Raw genomic sequence first — 22440 nt, 5'->3', positions numbered from 1 at the left:
TGGCTACTGAATGAAGTTAGAGGGCTTGTTTTTGCAATAAAGTATGGCCTACGTGCTAAGTGCGAACTGGCACACTTGATGTACTTAGATGACATCAAGCTGTATGCTGGGACTGACGACCATCTTAGAACTCGAGTTGGTGATTTGAAGGATGCTCTTCTGTCCGAATTCCTGCAACGTGTAAAGCTGGTACTGAAATCACATCTGTCGGGGAAGAATAAAATAACCACATTGAATGTATTCCCTATCCCTTCACTGGCTTATGCATTCGGAATATTGCCGTGGACGAAGACTGATCTGGAAAACGTCCGGCGGAGGATACGGACAACTATGTTCAAATTCCGAATGCATTATTCAAACTCTGTCGTGGAGTGGATGAACCTACCTCGTGACATCGGAGGTAGGGGCGTGGTTGACGTGGCGGCACAACATCATCGCCAAGTTGACTCGCTGCGCGCTTATTTTTGCAGCAAAGAGCGGGCGAATCCCTTGCATGCGGCTGTCTGTAAGGCAGACTATGGACTGGCTCCACTTACTTGAAGGATCGATCTTTCAATCCTGTGTTTGGGGTGAAGTCGGACCAAGAGCGGATCGATGAATGGAAGTTGAAGGCACGGTAAACACGTGAATTGTTTTTGACAGCCATTTGTCGATTTGCATTTGTCGATTTGCATTGGTCGAACAGACTGTGTTTTGGGGAGCTCTTTGCTAAGGCGGAGGGATTCATGTATGCCATTCAGGACAGCGTGGTTGCCACCCGAGCTTATAAAAAGCTCATCAGGAAAGAACGGGTAGAGAACGACCAGTGCAGAATGTGTTGTTTGACGCTAGAGACGTTGGACTATCTCCTTTCTGGCTGCATTATTATGGCACCGGTGCAATACATGACCAGGCATAATGCTGTATATAAGATCCATCAAAACCTTGCATACAAACATCGGCTGATCAGGGGAACATGTCCGGATAATCGAGCAGGTGGTTGTAGTTTCCATAATATTTTCAGCTACAGGTATTGTACCTAAATCCCCCACGGCTTCCCTTGATGACCTGGGACTCTCATACAGTCTGGTTAAAACTATCCAGAAGTACACCATTCTGCATACGTGCTCGATGTTGCGAAGAGTTCTCAACGGATTCTCCCATTGACCTACCTCCGGTCACTACCACGAGCCCCCTTTAGTTTTTAAGGTTTTGTGTGAAACAAAACCTTATTAGAATCGAGACGGTGTCTGTCTGTCCATCTGTCTGTCTGTCTGTCTGTCACACCCGATTTATTCGGAAACGGCTAGACCGATTGTCACGAATTGGTGAGAGTATGTAATCTGGTGTTCCCTTTACATGCAGTAAGTGGTGCCATCTTGTGTTAAGTTTAAGGGGGGCTCCCCATACATGTGAATGGAGGGTGCAAATTTTTTTTTCGCAGAATTTAGCCATGTGTGGTATCAAATAAAAGGTCTCAATTAGTACTTTTCGAAACTGGTTCAATATTTGATGTTGGGTGAAACATAGGGGAGTGAGGGCTCAAAATATGACCCCCAAAAAGTGTAACAGGTTTCGTTCTCAGAACCTATCCAACCGAAAAGTCTGAAAAAAATCACAGTGGTGCATCTCTACGAAATCTAGGCCTCAAAATATATCCGGTTTCGATATCTGCACAAATAAAGTTAAGAATAGTATATTTCCACATTTTAGAAATTTACCCGACACCCCCCTTATGTTTATCTCAGAAGTACAAAATTTGGCATGCATGTAATGAAGAACATAAGGCACAGTTGAAGTTTGAAGAAAATCCAACTATTATTAACAAAGTTATAGGGTGTGGAACTTCACAATTTTTTGTGAATTTCGTGCACTCTCCTGCATGACGTCATCATCACATATCAATTCGTCAATACCACAACGAAATGAGTTCTTATGGATTGGGTGCCAGAGAATTATTTTGTTTTAATTTTTTAGTCATTTGTCAACCAGACAGAATATATGCGTGCTAATGAACTTTGCGGGTAGTGCCTAATTCAAATAGATATAAAAAGTAAATCGGAAATATGAGTACGATCAATTTAGATACGTGCATATATGTGTACAGTATTCGGAAATTGGCAGTTTGTTTGTTTAGGGTGAGCGTAATATCTACGTCCGTAATATGTACATTTTTCCTGTACTTTGAAAAAATATGAAGGAATATTTTGGGTTTGTAGGTATATACGGATAGAAAAATGTGCATTGAAATTTTTTACATAAGATGAACACAAAACCTTTATACCCGTAGCGCGAGCTTCCGACTTGTTAAGTAGGTAGGATCGTCCGAGCCTAAATGCTTGGCACTTAGTGCTAGTATTAGGTCAAATCTGGCATCTACCGAGATTGTGACAACTTGGAAAAAAATAAAAACAACAAAATAATAATAAAATGGTCCCAAAAGCTCACAATCCCTCACCCAGCTCTCTGCGTGATGGACATGTGCGTTTGTTATCAAATATATTCCTAAAAGTTAAACTTTTAAATTATTATACGAAGTATCTTGACGGAAATTGAGAATTTTCAAAAAAAGTTCTCCAAATTTTGCTATGCACTTTGCAGAATCCGAAAGTTCGAAGGATAGAACCCATTTTACTCCCGTAAGTAGAGATTTAATAAACAGCTCCAGGCTTTGTGGTAAACTCTTGATCTGACAATCGTATACATCAATCTGCCAACTGTCAGTCACTTTCAGCTAACACGCAGTCAAAGAAACGATAAATTGGCACGAAATTGTTTAAATGGCACTAGCCAATTAATAATTTTTAATACTTTCCAAAACTGATAGAGAGTGAGTTGTGAAATGCGTCAAAATGTACTCACGTAAAGTGAGGTAGGACGAATTTTCGGAAACTACCCGACTCAAAAATCTGAAAAAAAAATCAGGAAGGTGCGCTTTTATGAAATCTAGGCCGCAAAATATGTCCCATTTCGATATCTGTCTAAATAAACTTACTAATTGTATATTACCAATTTTTTGAAGTTGCTTGTTAAACCTCCCTTAAGTTCATCCTACGAGTATTAAATTTGACGTTATAAGTAACGAGAATAATTGACATTTTTTCTTCTCAGCCCTTTTTAAGGTTTTGTGTGGGGCAAGCAAGGGACGCCATTTTGTCTTGAGTTTAAAGGGGGGCTCCCTATGCATACGAAAGAGGGATGCAAATTTCTTTTCACTTTTCATGTGGGGTATCAAATGAAAGGGTTCTAGTAGGGGGGGTTCTTAGTTAGGGTTAGTACTTTTCGAAACTGGTCCCATATTTCATATTGGGTGAGGGAGTAAGGGCTCAAAATGTGACCCTCAAAAAGTGTAATAGATCTCGTTCTCAGAACCTATCCAACCGAAAAAATTTAAAAAAACTCATAGTGATGTATCTAAACGAAATCTAGGCCTCAAAATAAGTCCTGTTTCAATAGTTGCACAAACAAAGTTAATAATATTAGCATGTTTTATAAATTTAGTCGAAAATCCCCGAGAGCAGTGGTATAAGGGATAACATAAGGCATAACTCTGGGAAAAAGGGACTATTATTAACAAAGTTATAGAAGGTGTTACACTTTATGTGAATTTCGTTCATTCTAAAATGCTAATGAGGTCATAAAGTCAGCTCATATTAATGGGGGTCGCAGGGAAACATTTCGTTTTAGTTTTTTAATCATTTATATATCAATATCAATTACTCGAAATAGTCAAATGTAAGAATTTATATGTATATGTTAATGAAGCTTTGGGATAGTGCCTAATTCAGGTAGGTATATTTGTACATTAAACCAGCGGTGTTCAATATACGTACTGTATATGTACGTTTTTATGCGCGAAGTAAATCGAAAGTATGTATACGATCGATTTATATACGTGCATGTTATAATTATAGTATTCGACAATAGGCAATGCTTGCTTCTTTAGGGTGAGCGTAATATCTATGTCTGTAATATGTACGTATATCTTGTAGTTTGAAAAAAAGTGTGAAGGAATATTTTGGGCTTTTTAGCCAATGCTAATGGAAAAATTTGCGTAGAAAGTTTCTCACAAAGATGGACACAAAACCTTTATACACGAAGAACTAGCTTCCGGTATTCCAATTCGTTCTAGTCTTTCTCTTCTCCGTTTCGAATAAATCCTATGCCAATTGGTGTCATTTTCAATAGTCTATTGAATAATAATCGATGTTGCAGCATTTGGCTCTAGCGCTTGAAGCATGTTGATACACTTCATTCAAGATCATAATGACATACTAGGAGGCAATGTAGTCAGCATTGTGCTCGTCCGGGTTTATTACTCTGATTTGACTTAGGTACTTATTCACAGCTGAGTCGACTGGTTTCCAACGTCTAACCACGACACAAATCCCTCTGCCACCAGTCAGATTTTAACCGCGACTTTTCGTTATCACAGTTTAGTGTTTTAACCAATAAACTATCCAGAAGAAACCTATTGACTGTTTGACGAAAATCAACACGCCTTGTACGGTCTAATTTCCTCATTAAACTGTGCTGTTATCTTACCTTCTTTCTTGTCTGTCTGTATCATCGGTAATTTTAGTAATTTAACGATTGTTGTGGTTTTCTTACTTTTTATGCAGCCTTCGAGTAATCCAGTTTATACAGTTACGAAGGATGGACTTTACACTTTTGCATTGGAAATAATTTCTACAAAAAATACGGAGTTTAACGCACACGCCGGGATTGAAGTTAAAGCCACCTATGGATATCTTTCAGCATCTGATTGGCCGTTGTTACCAGTGAGTTAAAAACCTGTTTTTCTTGCATGTAAGATATTTATTCATATTCGTTTTAGTTTTACGGCACTATGTGTTTGGTGTACGTACTATATGGCATCATATGGCTGGTGGTATCGTTTTTACAATGGAGAGACCTTTTACGTATTCAATTCTGGATTGGTGGTGTTATTCTCCTTGGAATGCTGGAGAAGGCCGTTTTTTATGCCGAATATCAAAGCGTTAATTCGACAGGAATATCAGTCCAGGGAGCTGAATTGCTTGCAGAATGGGTGTCATGTGCAAAACGAACTCTAGCTCGAATGCTAGTGATTATCGTCTCCTTGGGTTTTGGTATTGTGAAGTAATAATATATTGACTATCAATGGCAAATTGGATGTAACATTGCATGAACATTTTGCAGACCTCGACTGGGCCCGATGCTCCATCGAGTAGTTGGTACGGGTGCGTTATATTTCATGCTGGCCTGCGTAGAAGGATATTTGCGAGTAATGCATGTGAAACACGATCAGGGCAGTCAAACTTTAGTTGCAGGAATCCCATTGGCCGTCCTAGATTCAGCTATTTGTTGGTGGATTTTCACATCGTTAGTGCAAACAACAAGGACATTACGGTTAAGGAGGTAAAGTAATGATTATATTTTTATGCTAGTGTAATATCGCTTTGTGATTCGTTTTCTTATCAACTGTGATGGTTTGAGAGCAGATAGTAGTCAAATATATTCTATTTGCGATTGCGTAATTATGTAACGGAGCTTTAAGTTGACCAAACATTAGATATTTAAAAGTTACTTATTGATTTATTCGATATTATTATCCATTGGGCAGCGATATGTCTGTAACCATGCAAAATCGTCATTACATTCTCCGTAAATTTCGAGTAATGTTGCTTGCATAGCGACAAAAACTGACTAGAAGTGAACATTGACTTTAACTTGCATCCTGCGACGAATCAGTTAATTTGTCGAATCTAGTAAGCAGTATTCGAATCTTTTTTATAACCCTGCGAACGGGGACCAGTATATATATATAGTTAAAAAAGCCCACGGACCCTCTTCCGGACCGAGGGGCGACCAACCTAAGGATGGGCTGAAGGCAACATCCAAAGGCCCGCATCACAGCGATGATGCGTTTTAACGCAAAGTGTGTGCGACCATGCGAAAATGTATTACTACATCCCGATTGTCGCAAACACTTCAGCCAATGACGCGGAGGTTCTATACTACAGAGACATGGATCTTATATCGAAGACAGTGCGAATCAAGACTGAAACCCATTAGGTCAGATGGTTACCGGACAGGACTCTTCGGACTATAGCACAGGTTGCAAGGATAACCGCTTTTTGCATCTCCATGTATAGCCCAGCCTTAAGATCGAGCGTTTTCAGCGCTTTATGTAAGTTCTGCGGGACTAATCCCATCGCTGAAATTACTACTGGGACTACTTCGATCTTTTGTAGTCTCCAAGTCTGCTTCATATCGTCTGCCAAGGGGCCGTAGTTCCGGATTTTTTCGTGCTGTTTTTCAACAGTGTTCCGGTCCAACGGTACGGCTACATCGATTATAAAGCACGCTCGTTCTTCCTTCAGAAGCAGAACTAGATCGGGTCTGTTATGTTTAATACTGTGGTCGGTAGTGTGATCCCACAGTAGTTTGACCCAAGATCCAAGATTCTCTGCGGAGTATACTTATAGTAAGGATGGTAGGTTGCCACTAAGTTATACTTCAACGCAAGGTTTTGATGGAGAATCTTGCAGACGGAGTTATGACGATTGGTGTACTCGGTACCGCTCAACATCCTGCACGCAGATGTTATGTGCTGGATGGTCTCCTCTTCACAGTTGCATAACCTACAACTGGAGTTGGTGATTGAGGAGTCGTGAAGAATGTACCGTTTATAATTTTTTGTTGGGAGCGAAGCATCCTGAATTGAAGTTAGGAATGCTTTGGTCTCATAGAAAAGTACACCATTTGTCAACCATTTGTTGGAGGCTTCGATCTCAATGCCTGACAACAACAAATTTTTGATATGACCTCCGTGAATGGGTTTCTCTTTCCACATGTCGATCTTCTGTTGGACTGAAGTAACATTCGACATGGGATCCCATTCTCTGCTTCTCAAGTTCAAAGGAGATAATTTATTATCTGCCATGACGGTAGCCTGATGTATTTGGCTAGAGGATTGTTTCTCATAGAAAAACTCACGAAGAGAATGCACTTGATTGTAGGGCAACGTTTTTAAATCAAGTACCCCCCCTTCCTCCCTGATGACGTGGGATAGTGATCCTCGATTTTTCGGCAGCTCTATTATGCATGTTGTTGTTTGCAAGAACTACCCTTACCCGTCTATTGACAACTTCTAAATCAGTATTACTCCACTGTATCACACCGAAAGTGTATAGAAGGACGGGAATGGCGAAGGCGAATCCATGCCCTCAATTCGGATGTTATTTTGGCTGTATCCTTCGTTGTCGGTGTGTTTTCCCCGAACAATTGTTTTTATGCGACATTTCTCCAAACCCAACTGCATGCCGATATCCCTGCTGAACTGGATGGTGATGTCCAGCAAGGAGCGAAGTTGGTTCTCGTCTTTGGCATACAATTTGATGTCGTCAATGTACATTAAATGGCTTAATGTCCAATCTCCTTTCTCAACTTTTCGACACTTTTGTTGAGTCGAAACACCCAGAACGGTAAAGTCTTTCTGCGCATACCTCTGTTATTCGCTCTAAGATGTTGGTTATGGAGACGAATAACCGTGGCAGCTGCAACGTAGATCAGCCTGTGAACCTCTGTAGCAGTAATCTCGCTAGCCAAACGATCAGCCAATATTCTGTCAACGGCAGCAATGATGTTAGTAGTTGCCGAAGTAAACTTCAGTTTTGGGATCTTTGGCCTAGCGTCTGGGAAAATCACAACATACTCTGTGAATGCGACCTGGAATGCGGTGAAAGCCTCATTATAAATTGGGTCGACATCCTCAGTTACTAAGCTTCTCCTGACTACTGGGTTCATGGAGTGCCTTACAGGTGGAGTACTTGTGTTACTCCTTTGACTAGTCCGGTAATTTGATGATTCCAGCCCGAGCTCAAGTGAAACCTCTTGGAAGATTTGTTGCCTAGTTGGTAAGGCAACTCGGTTGTTATTCACGATCACCCGGTACTGGTTGACGACGTTCTGTTCCGGAACATGACTTCGCTGCGGAAATCGGGTTATGAACGCGTCATGTAGTCGATGTTTGTACCCTGATGGATTCAGTAACAGTAATAGGCGCGGACGATAAATTCGTTGAGTTGGTTCGTCCAAATCATACGACGCCTAGGTCTCCCGTCCCTGGTGGTTGACGGCATAACCGCCAAAACATCCAAGGGCGAAGAGCCGCTCTGATGTTGTTGAACGACCCTTAACCGTGTTGGGTACTGTCTTCGTGTCCCTGGGGTCCCATTAAAAGAATTTAAATTGTTTTCCCCAATTTTATTCCCACGAGTATTGGGGAAGCAGTCAACCCTGCAACAGAGCCCCAATGTTGCAATGCCCCATGGTTACCTCTAAAGGTAGGGAAGGTATTTGGAGGGGAGCCGCTGAAATACAGTGTAACGTCACTGCAATTCATCCGATAGGCGCGTCGATCCCTTCACCCCGGATTACGGATTTGTTAAGGAGGTTTACTCCCCCTGAACGAGAAGAATCGGTAAGGGAGGACGAACACAAAGGGAAACGTTCTGCTTGTCCGCGGCTACTTATTTACAAGATTAACTTGCGATATTCGTAGCTGACCCGGTGGGTCATGTCATCTGCAACCCATGACACGCGCCTGGTCGCATGCAGCTCTGCGTTTGCAACTCAGGTGAGGATAAACCTGGTACGCCGTTTATGTATATATATATATAATTTTCAATAACCCCTAAATGGAGTAACCCTCGATGCCGGTTTGATTAAATGTGGTTTGGCTTCGTCTAGGCATTTTTACTCCACTTGCATCATTATCTACTTTTACACTCCCCCTTTTCGCTTGTTTAAGCTTTCTCGAAATCGATCGAAGAACAGGTGAAGCGAAGGTCTAAACTCTGCACACTGTTCCAAGATGATCCGCAAGATGTTGATGTGGTGAATGCAGGAGGACTCGGAGCGGAAACCAGTCTGTTCTCTGTCGATCAAGATGTTCTTTGATGCGTTCCAGGATTATTTTAACTATTTTCCAACGACAAGTAGCAGGCAGATACCCCAACAATTTTCACATTAAAAACGGGTGCCCTTCTTTGGAACGTTAATCCCCATCTTCCACTCTCTGCCAAAAGTCTCACATTCCCAGGACTTCCATACCAGTGGAAGCAGCAAATCAGAAGTAACTGCCTGTTCAGCGATGAATGATTCTCCGGGGAGTGCATTGATGGCTGAGATAATTTCTCTTCTGCTTGGAGGAATAGTCCCTATCCGCATGTTACGCTGACTATCCATTTCATCCACAAGGGGTGAAATTTCACCGTATGTGCTACGGTTATGAATGGGGTGAATTGTTCTTTTCACCTCTTCAGTTGCTTGTCATCAGGAATGTGGAGTTGACTATTAAAGTCTCTCGCAGCACCATCGAGAGATTCGCGAACACATACAAGCTTTACGGTTCTGAAATCATTGCGTTGTGTGGCAGCTTCTACTTCCCTGGCCAACTGGCAATTCCCTTTTGTCACGACGCACGCTACGCTGAACTTTTTGGGATTTCTCAGTTTATTGAAATTCGAGCACGTTACGCCCGCCATCATTGGAGCGGTCAATAGAAGTTTGGATCCCTTCCGTTCAGATATTATGTCGCCCCTTTGGGAAGTGGCCGATAACCTGCGTAGCACCCGAGAAAAGAGCCTTTGGATGGCTGCCTGCAGCTCATCGATATTCTTAGGTGGGGGTTTTCAGTATATGTGCCGTCCGACTAGGAAGATAACTTTCCCATTATCGAGCAACAGCTGCATCATACAAGCGGTAAATGTTTAACTTGAGGGGATTGAAGCTCTCCAACCCTGCGAGAAGTGGTGAATGCAACACGCAAGCGAACGTAATCATGAGATGGTGATTCCTTTCAAGGCCGATGTCAGCACCTCTTTTGCTACACACATCTAGGAAACAACTCCTGAATCTACTGCAGCTCACAAAGTGGTCGATCTGGTTGCTCCTACGGTGACGAACAGTTGAAACCTAGTTGACTTCATGGCAAACTTTGTGCTCGAACAATATGTTACCAATGACAAGTCAGTCAAAGCTGCAGGAATCAACAAACCCACCGTTATCGTTATGGTCACTATTACACGTATGAGTAAGGTGTTGTCAAAACCCATCTTCATTCAGATCACCCATCACGATCGCAATGTCACCTTTAGGAAGGCTTTGTTGAACTGTATATAATTACACATAGAAGGCGTCCTTCTCCACTATATTTGAACTCTCCATTGATGCATAGCATTGTGCAATTTTGAACTGCCTAACTTGAACCGGAATCTTGCACTCAATAAGCCCATCAGAAACCGGCTCCCAAGTCACCGGATTCGAACCTGCTACCATTCGGCTTTTCAGAGTACAAATGTACATTACTGCAAAAGGGAGAGGACTACTCCCCAGAATCACATCATCTTACTTCGCTTAGGCCTAGAACGTCCAGCTTTTATCGTTGGAATTCCCGCTCAAGTTGGAGAAAGCGAGCATTCTGAGGACCCGCGCTACCTTTGTCGACGAGCGTGTGCATATTTCCGAAACCAACTAACCCAACAACCAACTGATAAACATTAATAATCTATGAACTTTGCAAAGTGGCTGTTAGCCACTTTGGGAAATGCGGTTTCTCACCCTACCAGCGATGTTTTGCGTAAGTTAGGGTTGAGTATTATTCCGTACTTAGAATACTGTTGTCTTAAGGTCAATATCGTTATGATACTACTTGCTGTTGTTGTAAATGTAGCGAAAGATGATTGCCTCAATTTTCTCCATTAGGTTTATGCTTGAAAAACAAACCGAGCAGAAATATTATGAGAATTACAGTCACCCTCTCGCTAAATTTCTTTGATTTCTCAGACTCAACTTATAGTTCACCCTCTTTTTCGCGTGTTTCCACTGAATGTTGCAATTATGATGAATACCGCCATTAATAGTGTACGCTGTCAACTAACAGAACGCCAGGCTTCCTGTGTGGAATATGGCGATTAGTTAATCCTTGCCATCGCAATTCTGTAAGCAGCAATGTTTGCTGTTTATAATGGTAAACTTAGCTGGTTTCAGCGAACAGTTCACACTTGTGTGAAAGGTTCTGATGGATCTCTTGCATATAATATTATGCGTGTCAGTGAGTTGTATCGACGCCATCATATTGCACCCAGAAATGACATTCTGCATGCTGTTCTCCACCCGCTCTTTTGTAATAAACTCTCTATAAGTACGAGTAGCGAGTACATCCTCCTGAATTATCTTTTCTGCAAATGAAGATTGAAAAACGGTTGCCAGAGAGAATTCACGTGTTTATCGTGTATTGCGTTCGACTAACTTCACTCAGAGGATTGCAAGATCGATCCTTTAAGTCAAATGGAGTCAGTTTACCGCATTATTAAGTAGTCGTAAAAGAATGTTAAGCATCATTCAAAATCAGTAAATCCCCTTGGAAAATATTCCGGTGAGTATTGAACCTATTGCCCGCACTACTGCGCAGTACTGTTTATGCCGTCACTTCTGCACCTATTGATTCTTAGCCGGCACCATACCCGATGAATTCAAGCCGTATACGCTTTCTAATGACGCCTAGGATTGCATGACTGCGAGTGATAAGGATGAATTGAATAACCTGCAAAACCACCGAGTTCTGCTGTGGCCTACATCCATTCAGATACAAGCTGTCCCTCTCTCCTCCTAACAACCGAGCTTGGAGCCGGAGTTTAATAATAGTAAAATTACCCCGAAATTTTCCAGTATTACGCACTATATTATATTACAAAATTTTTCACTTTAAGGGTGAACTTAAAGAGGGTTTTGATCAATTTAAAAAAAATAGTAATCTACTATTATTAACTTTACTTGAGCAGATATCGGGAAGGGAATGTTTTTGTCAGCATTCAGGTTACCCGTCACCATCCCAGTGTCGTTTTTAGCCTCTCCTGAACTGGATCGAATTGTTCATATAAAGAAGCATTCTGCTCTATACCGGAAATCTTCATCTCATTTGGGATGCTCTAAATCGAAATATTATAGCTAAAATCCGGTCAGATATCTGTTCTCAGGTCAGCGAGCCTGCCAATAGCTATCGGTATGTGATTTGTGTTTGAAGCTGTTGGGCTCACCAAAATACAAAATCACAATACTGCAACCTAGCGGAAGCCAAGCCTCAGAATGTCCATTCATTCAGACATTCCAGGCACCAATCTTTATCCGTGTTCGATAGTCCAAGATCGTACCCATAAGGCTCGTTCTTCTTCTACGATTGCTTGATGTTCCAGCAGCAGTTCTGGTTAGTTTCGAATGTGTTTATACATATATTTATATTCTGTAATTGGCCTATTAATCCGAATTGTTGTTTTCAACTCGAAGTTACCCTAATTGAACACAGAGCATCAACCACATATATGCATCACTGTTGTTGGCTTGCTGAAACGCATTTCAGTTGCTTTTGGATCTTCTCGTAAATCTACACTCCTCGGTTACTTTTCTGCGCCATGTGTTTGAAAGGCATGACATAGCCAGCAACGGAATTGTCGCCCTTTCTTAAAGCACAATTTATTCACTACCTAGCCCGTACGCCAATGTAATTTTTCACTTAAGACGATGTTGGGCCAGAGTATCCCGATGACAAGGCGAAAATAGATGTGATTGCAGGTTTGGAGTTTCTGAGTGATAATGATTTTCCATATATCTTTTTTTCTTTAGCTTTTGTCCCGTTCACAGTTGTTTATTCTATTAAAGGCCTGATCTTGATGCAGTCGCGAGGCTTTCAAATTCTCGTCCAGGGTATCAAACCACCCATATTTTGATCGGCCTTTTGCTCGCTTACCATCAACTTTACTATTACTATTGAAGACGCCTCGCTCGCAACTTTTCTACCATCGGTGCAAGTCCATATCGGTCGCGGATATCCTCATTTTGGGTATGATCAAGGCGTGTCAGTCCAACGCATCATCTTCTCCATTAACACAAGACGCTGTTTATTGTCTTTTATATTTGGCCAACACTCAGAATTATAGAGGGCGACAGAACGGACGACATTGCTCTAAATTTTAGATTTGAGACATTCGTTGAAACGTCGACGACAAAGAACATCAGTTGTTGGCGTTCCACAAATGGTGTTCTTTGTCCAGGTTGCGCACATCCAGATTGTGCTAATGTGTTAGGCAATTTCATAACGCAGTTCTCCATTGGCTGACAATATTGACCCGAGATATTTAGCTGACTCAGTTCTGGGCAGGTCACTGCCACTGACAGTAATAGTGCCTGTTTCAAGTGGATCGGTCGAAAAAAATTCTGTTCTATTCAGATTCAATCTGAGACTGTGTTGCATGAGACGATCATTCCATTTGTCGACAAGTTGCTCGAGATCATTTTTGTTACTAGACGCTAGAAAAACATCATCTGCATAAAGCAGTGTATAGGGGGCTGCAGTTTGGATGCACTATGTGACAGTGTCTATAACAAAAAGAAAAGGAAGTGGCGAGAAGGCGGTTCCTTAATGAACACCAACAGAGACACGGAGGGGCTCTGATATATGTACTTCTCCTTGAAATTTACTTTATACTCTAATTTAACCCAGGACCGAAGTTCTTCCATGAGTAACTGCGTAGTGTGTATTGCGTTAGTAGTTCTGCAGTTCACGGTAATTTGAACGATATCGCAATTACATGATTTTCAAAATTAATATGTGAAAACAACGGGATCAGACGGTAATTTGAACATTCTCCTGGACTGTCTGTTTTCTTGACCTTCAGATGGTATTGGATCCCAGCTATCCGCTTTCCAGAGTTGAACTGCGATGTCGTCAAGGCCTGTTGATTTCCCCATTCGTTTAATTGCTTCCTCGATTTCTGTGGTGCTGAGAGGTGGAAAGGCTTCAAATGTCGGCAAAGCTTGTGGAAGTGGAGAGTGAGCATTTTTTTTTTAAATCTGTTTAAAGTATTACCACTATTTGGGCGTGGCGTCTCGTTGCTCGGTAAGCGAACTATTGTTCTTGTCATTAACGGAACTGAAGTGTTCGATATCTGGTGTACATTGATGTTGGCAAGTCGATATAGATTTCTCTCGTCATCTAGAACACCCAGCTTATTGAGAAGATCTTTGTAATGGACTGCTTGGATAACAACGATTGCTTTCTTTGCTTCCTGGTTCGCATTCTTGTGAATTGGCAAACGTTTTATCGAGGGAAAATTTATGATAGAGCTGTTTCTTCTCACGAACCTTCATTTCAAAAGCTGGTGGCGCGATGGTTGAATGGGTAGAGTGTTAGCCTCTTGGATTCGAATCCCGGTCGTCATGGATGGTGCTCGTCTTTGTGTTTGTCTCCTGTAAGGTTATCACTTGCACAACATTAAGTGCTATGATAGTGAAACCGAGGGTCAGTATCATACAAAATAAAAATACGTTAAAAAAAATAAAGCAATAGAAACGAATAGCTAAGTATTTCGCCTGATTAACCGCTTACCATACTTGGCGACACTGAGGTTTGTATAGACTGCTTTGTGGATTAAGTTTTTAGCATGTTTTCACATTTAGTAGAAGTTTGTAATGGTCGGCAATCCCTTAAGTGAGGTGATTTTTCATGGGGAGGAGATTTTGCATTTAATGACCCTGACAAAATGGCGGCGACAATTAAGCTTATTTCCGGTGCTTTAGTAATGAAGCAGAGGAGTCTCACCATCTTATCTGGAATTCCTGTTCAAAGTGGAGCAAGCGAACATTTCATTGACGAAAGGAAAAAGTCGTGCACGGAAAATCAGTCCTATCTCAAGTATAATGATTGCGTTGTGATTGCGTTTGTTCAAGCGACTAATTGTTTATGTAAGTGACGAAATTAATTAATGAACCATTAGTGAATGGTTTTTATTTTTTGGTTACGAAGTTTTTTTTGTCTCATGTTTATTTTTTTGTGGAGTGCTGGGCATCACCACAATCTGTTCGTTGGTATCGTTATTTGTTCCACATTTCATTTTCAATTAGATTGCGTTTCAGTTTCATAATCATAGGTTTCATTATGATGCAGCCGCGTCCATAACCACCCTGAGCAACGAGATCGAGAGGCAAACCCTCTATCCCATCACAACAAAATAGTTCAGTAAAAAAACCATATTTCCGAACCAGTTGTTTGCTTCTTCTGTCGTAACCGAGAGTAATAATCTGAAGAAAGCTAGAGCAAAGGTATTGATTCAGTCATTTATTAAATCATTAAATAAGAAAGTTAAAATGAATCAACATTTTATTTATATTAGAGGGCACAGTCTGACTAGGAGAATTGGTTAGAACTTAGGTCAGAATACACAGAATCTTACAAGGTTATATTGCGGAAACGACTTATTTTCGGAAGTTGGCCATATTATTGTTGTTATTGTGAATTGAACAATTAGTTTTAATATTGATCTTAAATTTCCTTCTATATAAATTGTTTTGTTTCCTCTTTGATTCCAACGTGTGAAATTTGAAACTTTTATCTGAGCTATATTAAATTGGTGTTGTTCAAAATAAGATATGCTTGTATCTGCAGACGAGTGGGAGTAAATTTTTTTCGCTGACCCATCCAAATTCGAGGTAGTAACATTTTTTGTGTGAATTTCTTTTGAATTATAACCTTCTGATTTGTGCAGTACGTTGGAATGCGGTGGAGGACACGGACAGATTTCTTTTGTTATTCCATTCAAATGCATGATGTTGATTTAAAATTTCTTTTTCTAATTTGGACAAGTTACTGGAATTCATAGAGGTGGCGAAATCATTTGACTTTTCAAGTTGAGGTTGATTCGATTGGGATAATATGGTTGCATCCATGGAAGAAGGAGAATGTCTCTTAACCTTAGCCCGGCGGTTTTGAAACCATATTTGAACTGTAGTTGATCTCAATTCCGTGGAAACTGCAAGCCGTTCACAAAGAGCGTGACCCGGGTTTATGACGTGCTTGTAGACCGCTGCTAAAATCGCACATTTTGAGGGTGTTAGGGAGGATCGAAAACGGTTATCAGGTTTAATTTCCCTAGTGGTTTTTGCTCGTCTATTTTTTAACCAGATTTTAACTTTCGCGGATGGAATATTGAAAACTTCTGTAAGTCTATCTATTTCCGCTGGATTTAGGTAAGTTTTTATATTGAAGCAACATTCTAGGACACCTATTTGTTGCTCACTGAAGAGAAAAATTGACTGCGGTTCCATTTGCATTACAATTCCTCTGTTTGATGTGGTAAAACTATTTTGTTCGTTGTATTTCCCCAAATTTGCCTCACTTATTCAATGGGTTTTTATTTAATCAGAGAACGTTATAAATTAATCAGTCCTAATGGGATACGATATTAGATAGATAGGAGATAGGAGACCACAACTTTTAGACCGTTGATAACTTCTCCTATCTAGGGTCGAAAATCACAACTGATAATAGCTACGATGATGAAATCCGCGCACGGTTGTTGGCAGTCAACAGAGCCAATTTCAGCTTACAAAAACTGTTCAGCTCGAAACGTCTCACCATAGGGTCAAAGCTCTTATTGTACAAGACAATGATCTTGCCAGTCCTCCTGTATTCCTCGGAAACTTGGGTTCTTAGCAAAAAAAATTGCGAACTCTTGGCCGCGTTCGAGAGAAGAATGTGTGGGAATCTTCTGAAGAATTTTTGGCCCCCTACATGAGGATGGACGATTCCGTAGCCTACATAATGACGAAATCTATGAACGATATCATGACCGTCAAGTTGTGGATAAAATCCGGCTCAATAGATTACGGTGGGCGGGTCACTTAAGCGGTATCGATGAGGATGATTCAGCCCGGAAAGTGTATAAGGGCAATGTCTATGGTAGAAAAAGAAGACGAGGCAGATCCTGGCTGAGATAGGGCGATAGCGTAGGTCAGGATGCCAGACAGCTTTTAGGGATATCGATTTGGTGGACCTCGGCTCAAAACCGGGATGTCTGGAGTTCCTTATTAAGGCAGGCCTAGACCGGATACCGGTTGTTGCGCCGTTGATGATGATACAGTATGTAAATGTTTGACTGTTGGTTTTTTGAAGCAATATATTTCACACAGTGTGTTTTCAAAAGTTTTTTTTTTTTTTTTTTTTTTTTTAATGTCCGGCAGGAGAGAGCCATACGATGGCTTAGTCTACCAATTTTGAGGCGCCACTTGAATATAACCACATAATAACACTTCAGATGTTAAACAATTGATGATGGTTTATTTCGAGGCCGATGTCAGTGCGCCTTTAGTTTCGCACATTCAGAAATCGGGACCGCGACATGGTCAATTTGATTAGATGTTATTAGCTGGTTAGTCGAAACTTAACTGATTTTGTGACAAGTCTCATGCTCATACTCAGTGAAAGTTGAAGAGATCTACAAAGCTTTCATCGTTGTTGTTACGGTGAGCAAAACCATATACCCAAGCAGGGTGTTGTGATAGCTCCCTTAGGCATCTAGATCACTCATCATGATCTTAACTTCATTCTTACAAAGCTTCTCCTGAATTGCGCGTAGTTGTTTATAAAAAGCTTCTTTCTTCTCGGAAATTTTTCTGCACAGTAGAGTTCAATTGTGATGCTCATTAATGCTATGCTCACATTCAAAGTACTCTAGTACAAGTATTGGTTCTCAGGTCTTAATAGCGTTTAACCTTCATGATTCCTCATATGGCTGTAGGAAGACTCTCTTGCTGTTGCTACCAAATGTGGTTTTGTTTTTGATGCTTTTCCTTAATGTATCACCTATTCCTTGCCACTTCCGCCTACACGCAGACGAATTTCTTCATTTGTTATCATCTCAGGTCAGAATATCCCGATGACATGAATTGATGAAAGCTTGGAACTTTTGAGTAACAGTAATGGTCACTTGGTATGTGGAATTCCCATAAAGTAGTATAAAGAGAACGTAGATGCGGAATAGACTCAACTTGATGTTAGTGTTTAGGTAGTTGCGCTTCCAAATTTTGGGCAAAACATTGAAAGCTGATTTAACGTTCTCAATGCGTCATGAAGTTCGGTGTCTCCGTGGGAAGGAAAACTGCTTCCTAGATATAGAAATTGTTGGATATTTTTGATGTTCTGACCATTAATGAAAATAGGAAGAGTACGATGTCAATCTGAGATTCTTGGCTTTGTGTTTATCTTCAGCCTAACTCTGCTTGCTTCCTTTTCAAATCCGGGGATATTTGGTCAAAGCCCATGAGTCGTAAACAGATGTCATTAGGGTAGTGGAGAAGCTTGGGGACAGTTTCTATCATATATTACAGCCTTCCACCTCTTCCAGTCAAGGCCGCGCGAAAGATGTTATTGATAACGAGAGGAAAAAGTATCGGAAGCACGATCTAAATTTGATGGACCCCGATTTGGGCTTAAATTCTTCGATGCAGTAATTGACACTTTCCGCAATTGCAGTTAGTTTCTCCGCAATGGCCCTCTTGCGTAGAGCATAGCATTTCAGATACACTCCCTGTTGACACTGTCGAAAGCTTTCTCGAAATGGAAGAAGAGTAGGTGAAGCGGAGATCTAAACCTTGCACACTGCTATAAGATAAGCCGAAAGGTGTTCAGCTGTTCATCATCGTAGATGGGAAACCTACCGTCAACGTGCTTTACAATATCTTCGAAATGTTTACGACCATCCGCAAGCTTTCTTGTGATACGGTTCATCGTGCTTACCAACGGTCGTTGCCGTCAACAGTGCCCTCAGCTCATTGCGATATCAACCTGCGTTTTCGTTTCCGCAATCAGCCAGCTCTTGTAACGACCTTTTATGAGGTAGTTGACAACTTCATCCACATGAGAGACGAAGGCATTTTTGATGGCGTCCCAATGTTCATCAATATTCTCGAGCGCCTTATTTGAATTTTGTGGGCACTCTGCTCCTCCGCGAGCAGACGCACTAGCAACACGCAAGCGAAGATGAGCGAACAATAGATGTTTGTTTCTTTCGAGACTGATATCATCATCAAGTCTACAAAGTTTTCACCGTTGCGGTTATGATCACAAAGATCATGCTTGCCCATTACAAGTCCGAGCAAGGTGTTGTCGGAGCCCACTAAGCAAAGTCTATTCTGAATTGCATATAATTGCTCGTAGAAAGCATACTTCTCCGTTTTTCTTGTTTTTCTTCAGCATGTGTCCCGTCCTGAAACCCGGTCGGCTCGTTTTGACTGGTTGCGCCATTTTGCTCGGGGAAAGGCCTGATTTGGATGGAGTTGCGAGGCTTTCAAATCGGAATCCAACGTATCAAACCATCGGGATTTTGGCCGGTCTTTTGATCGTTTATTGTCCGTTTTGATGGTCAGAATTACATGGCCATATCATTGAAGACGTCGCTTTCATAATTTTTCCACGATCAATGAAATGCCATTTCTTTGTTTGAAACTCTTCACCTTTATCTGGGCTTGGGACCAGCGTGCTATGTAAATAACATAGCGGAGTGCAAACATGCTTCTCCATCATGTCGGAAATCTGCGTTAGTGCACAGCACTGCACAATTGTGATACTACTTAACCTGGGGTCTCGTCCGTCAGACAGCAACTCCCAGTCATATCGCCGGAATTCTCGCTAAAGTTAAGTTAAATGAGCATTCTTGGAACTCTCGATGTTATTGTGGAGGAACTTGAACACATACCAGAAACTAATCAAAGTATTTTCTATAGTTTAGATAGGCTCCTTTATCTACGACTGTCAGCAGCTTATGAGGTGTAATGAATACTTCATAACAAATTCCAAAAATGAAATTATATCTGCCATCAGCTGCAGTGCTTGACGCTGCTTCTGTTCGGATTTAACGCTATAAATACGTTGAATGACATAAAATTCGCCGCCGCTGTCGTTTCCTAGATATATAAATTGATCAACGTCTTTGGTGTTCTGCTTATTAACGCAAATAAGAAGAGTGCGATTGCCAGTTAGACTTCACGAAGACATCAGCCTGCTTTCCGTTGATCAAGTTTTCGAGGAGTCTCTCTCTCATGTGGTCCAGGATGATTTTAGTTGATGTGTTCGCGGTAGCGGATGGCTCTCTGTATTCATTTTCCCATGGTAGAGATGTGGCGTACACCACTGAGGAACTTCTTATGGGTCGCTAAGATAAAGCGGGCTTTGTAATAGTTACTTCTTTCCTAAATATACATATGTAAATGTTATATCGCAACATCTCATATCAAACGTAAATTATTAATGATCATTTGTTTTTTAAATTTGTTTAGTCGAGTATTCTTAACAATACATTCCAAGTACATAAATAATTACCTTTCGATTCTCTTTTCAGAAACATGGTTAAACTATCCCTATACCGTCATTTCACCAACACTCTAATATTTGCCGTGATCGCGTCCGTTTTGTTTATGTTGTATATGATAAAAGTTAATCAACTAAGCAGGTGTGCTCCGGTAAGTGTCAGCTGGGTTGAGGAGCTTGAATTCAGAAGGATTAATCGATATTTCTATTCACTTCTTAGGCTTGGCGAGATGTATGGATTGAGAATGCTTTTTGGCACATCCTTTTCTCTGTGCTCTTACTTGTCATCATGATATTGTGGCGCCCAACGAACAACAATCAACGTTACGCTTTCACACCACTTTTGGATAATCCAGAAGATGAAGACGATGAAGAAGAAGATCAATTCGTTGCGGATGCTTACGGAGTGAAAATGCGCGGCCACCAGAACAATATCCCTAAATCTCAGTCACCGAAAGCCACAACCACAGAAGAAGACGACCTGCGATGGGTAGAGGAAAATATTCCATCGTCGATGGCTGATTCCGCATTGCCTGTCCTTGACTCCGATGAAGAAATCATAAATACCAAGTTCGAAGTATCGAAGATGCAATAGGAGTGTTGTGTGAGTGTGTGTGAGTCAAATTGAACGCAAGGGTTTTAAGAAATATAATAGTGAATTCATTGTTATTTTAAAGGTTTTTCTACTGTACTGCATAAGCATTGTTTTTTGGCATTTGATTGCGACACTATCTTCTAATGCATACTTAATATCCTAAAACCATTGATAATAGCATGGCCGTATCTTATTTCTTAGGCAATTTTGCTTTGGATAAACTATTTACATCTTATTTAATTAGGAGTGAATGTGTATTACCGTGATAATACATTGAAATTGTATGCTTGGTTCCTATTATAGAATTTATTATGATTTCTTTAAGTAGTGTGTTGCTAAAGTGGAAGGTAATTAGGTTTCAATAGAGACAAGTGTATAATATGTAAACAAAAAGTATTGAAATGATAAATATTTGACTTTTGACAAGTTACTTTTCTTTAAGGGAAATAAATTCGTTTAAATTAGAAGATTCCAGAGTTAACTTATTGAACAGCTGAGTTTTCCAATCATAGTTTATGTCGACCTATTCAATTTTAGCTTGTCAACAAAGTCGCTATTGGGAATAGCTACTAATATCATTAAACTGAATTACATACACAGATACGAAGCTCATCTTACCCAAGGCCATGAAATATATTAACGTAAATCTTCATTGCGGCATGTTTTTATTCAAAGCCTTTATCTTTGGAAAATAAATTAATGTTACTCTGTTGTGCTTGACGCGTGCGGTGGTCGAGGTGGCTGCGCGTCAGCCACTCGATCTTGTGTCCGTCTTGGATGTTTGTGTATTCGTTCTGTCCCGCTGCTGTAGATTTATTACTTGATAGGGTGTTAAGTGTGATGCTAATGAAACTGAAGTACAGTCTCAATGGAAACTGAGGCTGTGTGGATGCCCTAAAGGAGTGAACAGGGGAACGAGAAATATATACATACTATGTTCGTTCGTCCGTTTTTGTGTATATATGTATTGGTTTTGGTGCATATATGTATTGAATGGTTTTGTAATGAGCGAGGACCAGAGTCAAAGTTTAGGGATTCTGGAAAGGCAAATCGCTTTTAGATTCTCGTGCTTGACCTTTAGATATGGCAAAAGGCCATTGCCATCGTGGTGGAGCGAAGACTTGTCCAATCTCATGAAACTGTTCAGAGAATTGATAGGAAACTAGCTTCCTCCAAACTACAATTTTCAGTTTTCAATATAGATATATATTTCGGGAGCAACTTACCCCCTTCATCAGTACAAGGTTACTGTGTAGCTTTGTGCTGATGGGATATATATCTACATTGAAAACTGAAAATTGTAGTTTGGAGCAAGCTACTTGTCTATCAATTTTAGGCTAAACTACAAATAACAGACAAATATCTAATCTCTGATCAGAGAGCTTTTCAACATCTGCGAGAGGAGGAAATACCGACAGTCATACAAGGAGTTCCTGAAAAGGTAGAAGTCGACTATCAGGATTGGCAGGAAGTGGTCTTAGAGTATTGTCAGAGCATCGAAATATCTGCAATTTTGCAAGACTCAGTTAAATTCTTGCCAAGGAATATAAGAAAATTCTGGAGTTGCTGGTCCGAACAAACTTGCCCGGCAGCGAGAAGGATTCCAGTCGCCTGAGAGTATCGAACCAGTAATCATCGAGGATAAAATCATCATCATCAACGACGCAACAACCGGTATCCG

The 22440-nt window shown here is 40.8% G+C and overlaps 1 protein-coding gene across 1 annotated transcript in view; it reads left to right on the top strand.

The window, feature by feature from the left end:
* The window catches only part of LOC119649148 (transmembrane protein 87A), a 39808-nt gene extending 18582 nt beyond the window's left edge, over positions 1-21226 (top strand). The window contains exons 5-10 of the mRNA XM_038051162.1: positions 4602-4760; positions 4817-5100; positions 5161-5379; positions 20196-20316; positions 20385-20778; positions 20842-21226. Coding sequence (XP_037907090.1) covers positions 4602-4760; positions 4817-5100; positions 5161-5379; positions 20196-20316; positions 20385-20759 — 1158 coding nt within the window. The 3' untranslated portion in view covers positions 20760-20778; positions 20842-21226. The remainder of the gene's footprint in view (positions 1-4601; positions 4761-4816; positions 5101-5160; positions 5380-20195; positions 20317-20384; positions 20779-20841) is intronic.
* Positions 21227-22440: the final 1214 nt, after the last annotated feature.

This window comes from Hermetia illucens, chromosome 1 (genome assembly GCF_905115235.1).
Source record: "Hermetia illucens chromosome 1, iHerIll2.2.curated.20191125, whole genome shotgun sequence".
NCBI classification, from domain to species: Eukaryota; Metazoa; Arthropoda; class Insecta; order Diptera; family Stratiomyidae; genus Hermetia; species Hermetia illucens.
This window is presented reverse-complemented; position numbering and strand designations above follow the sequence as displayed.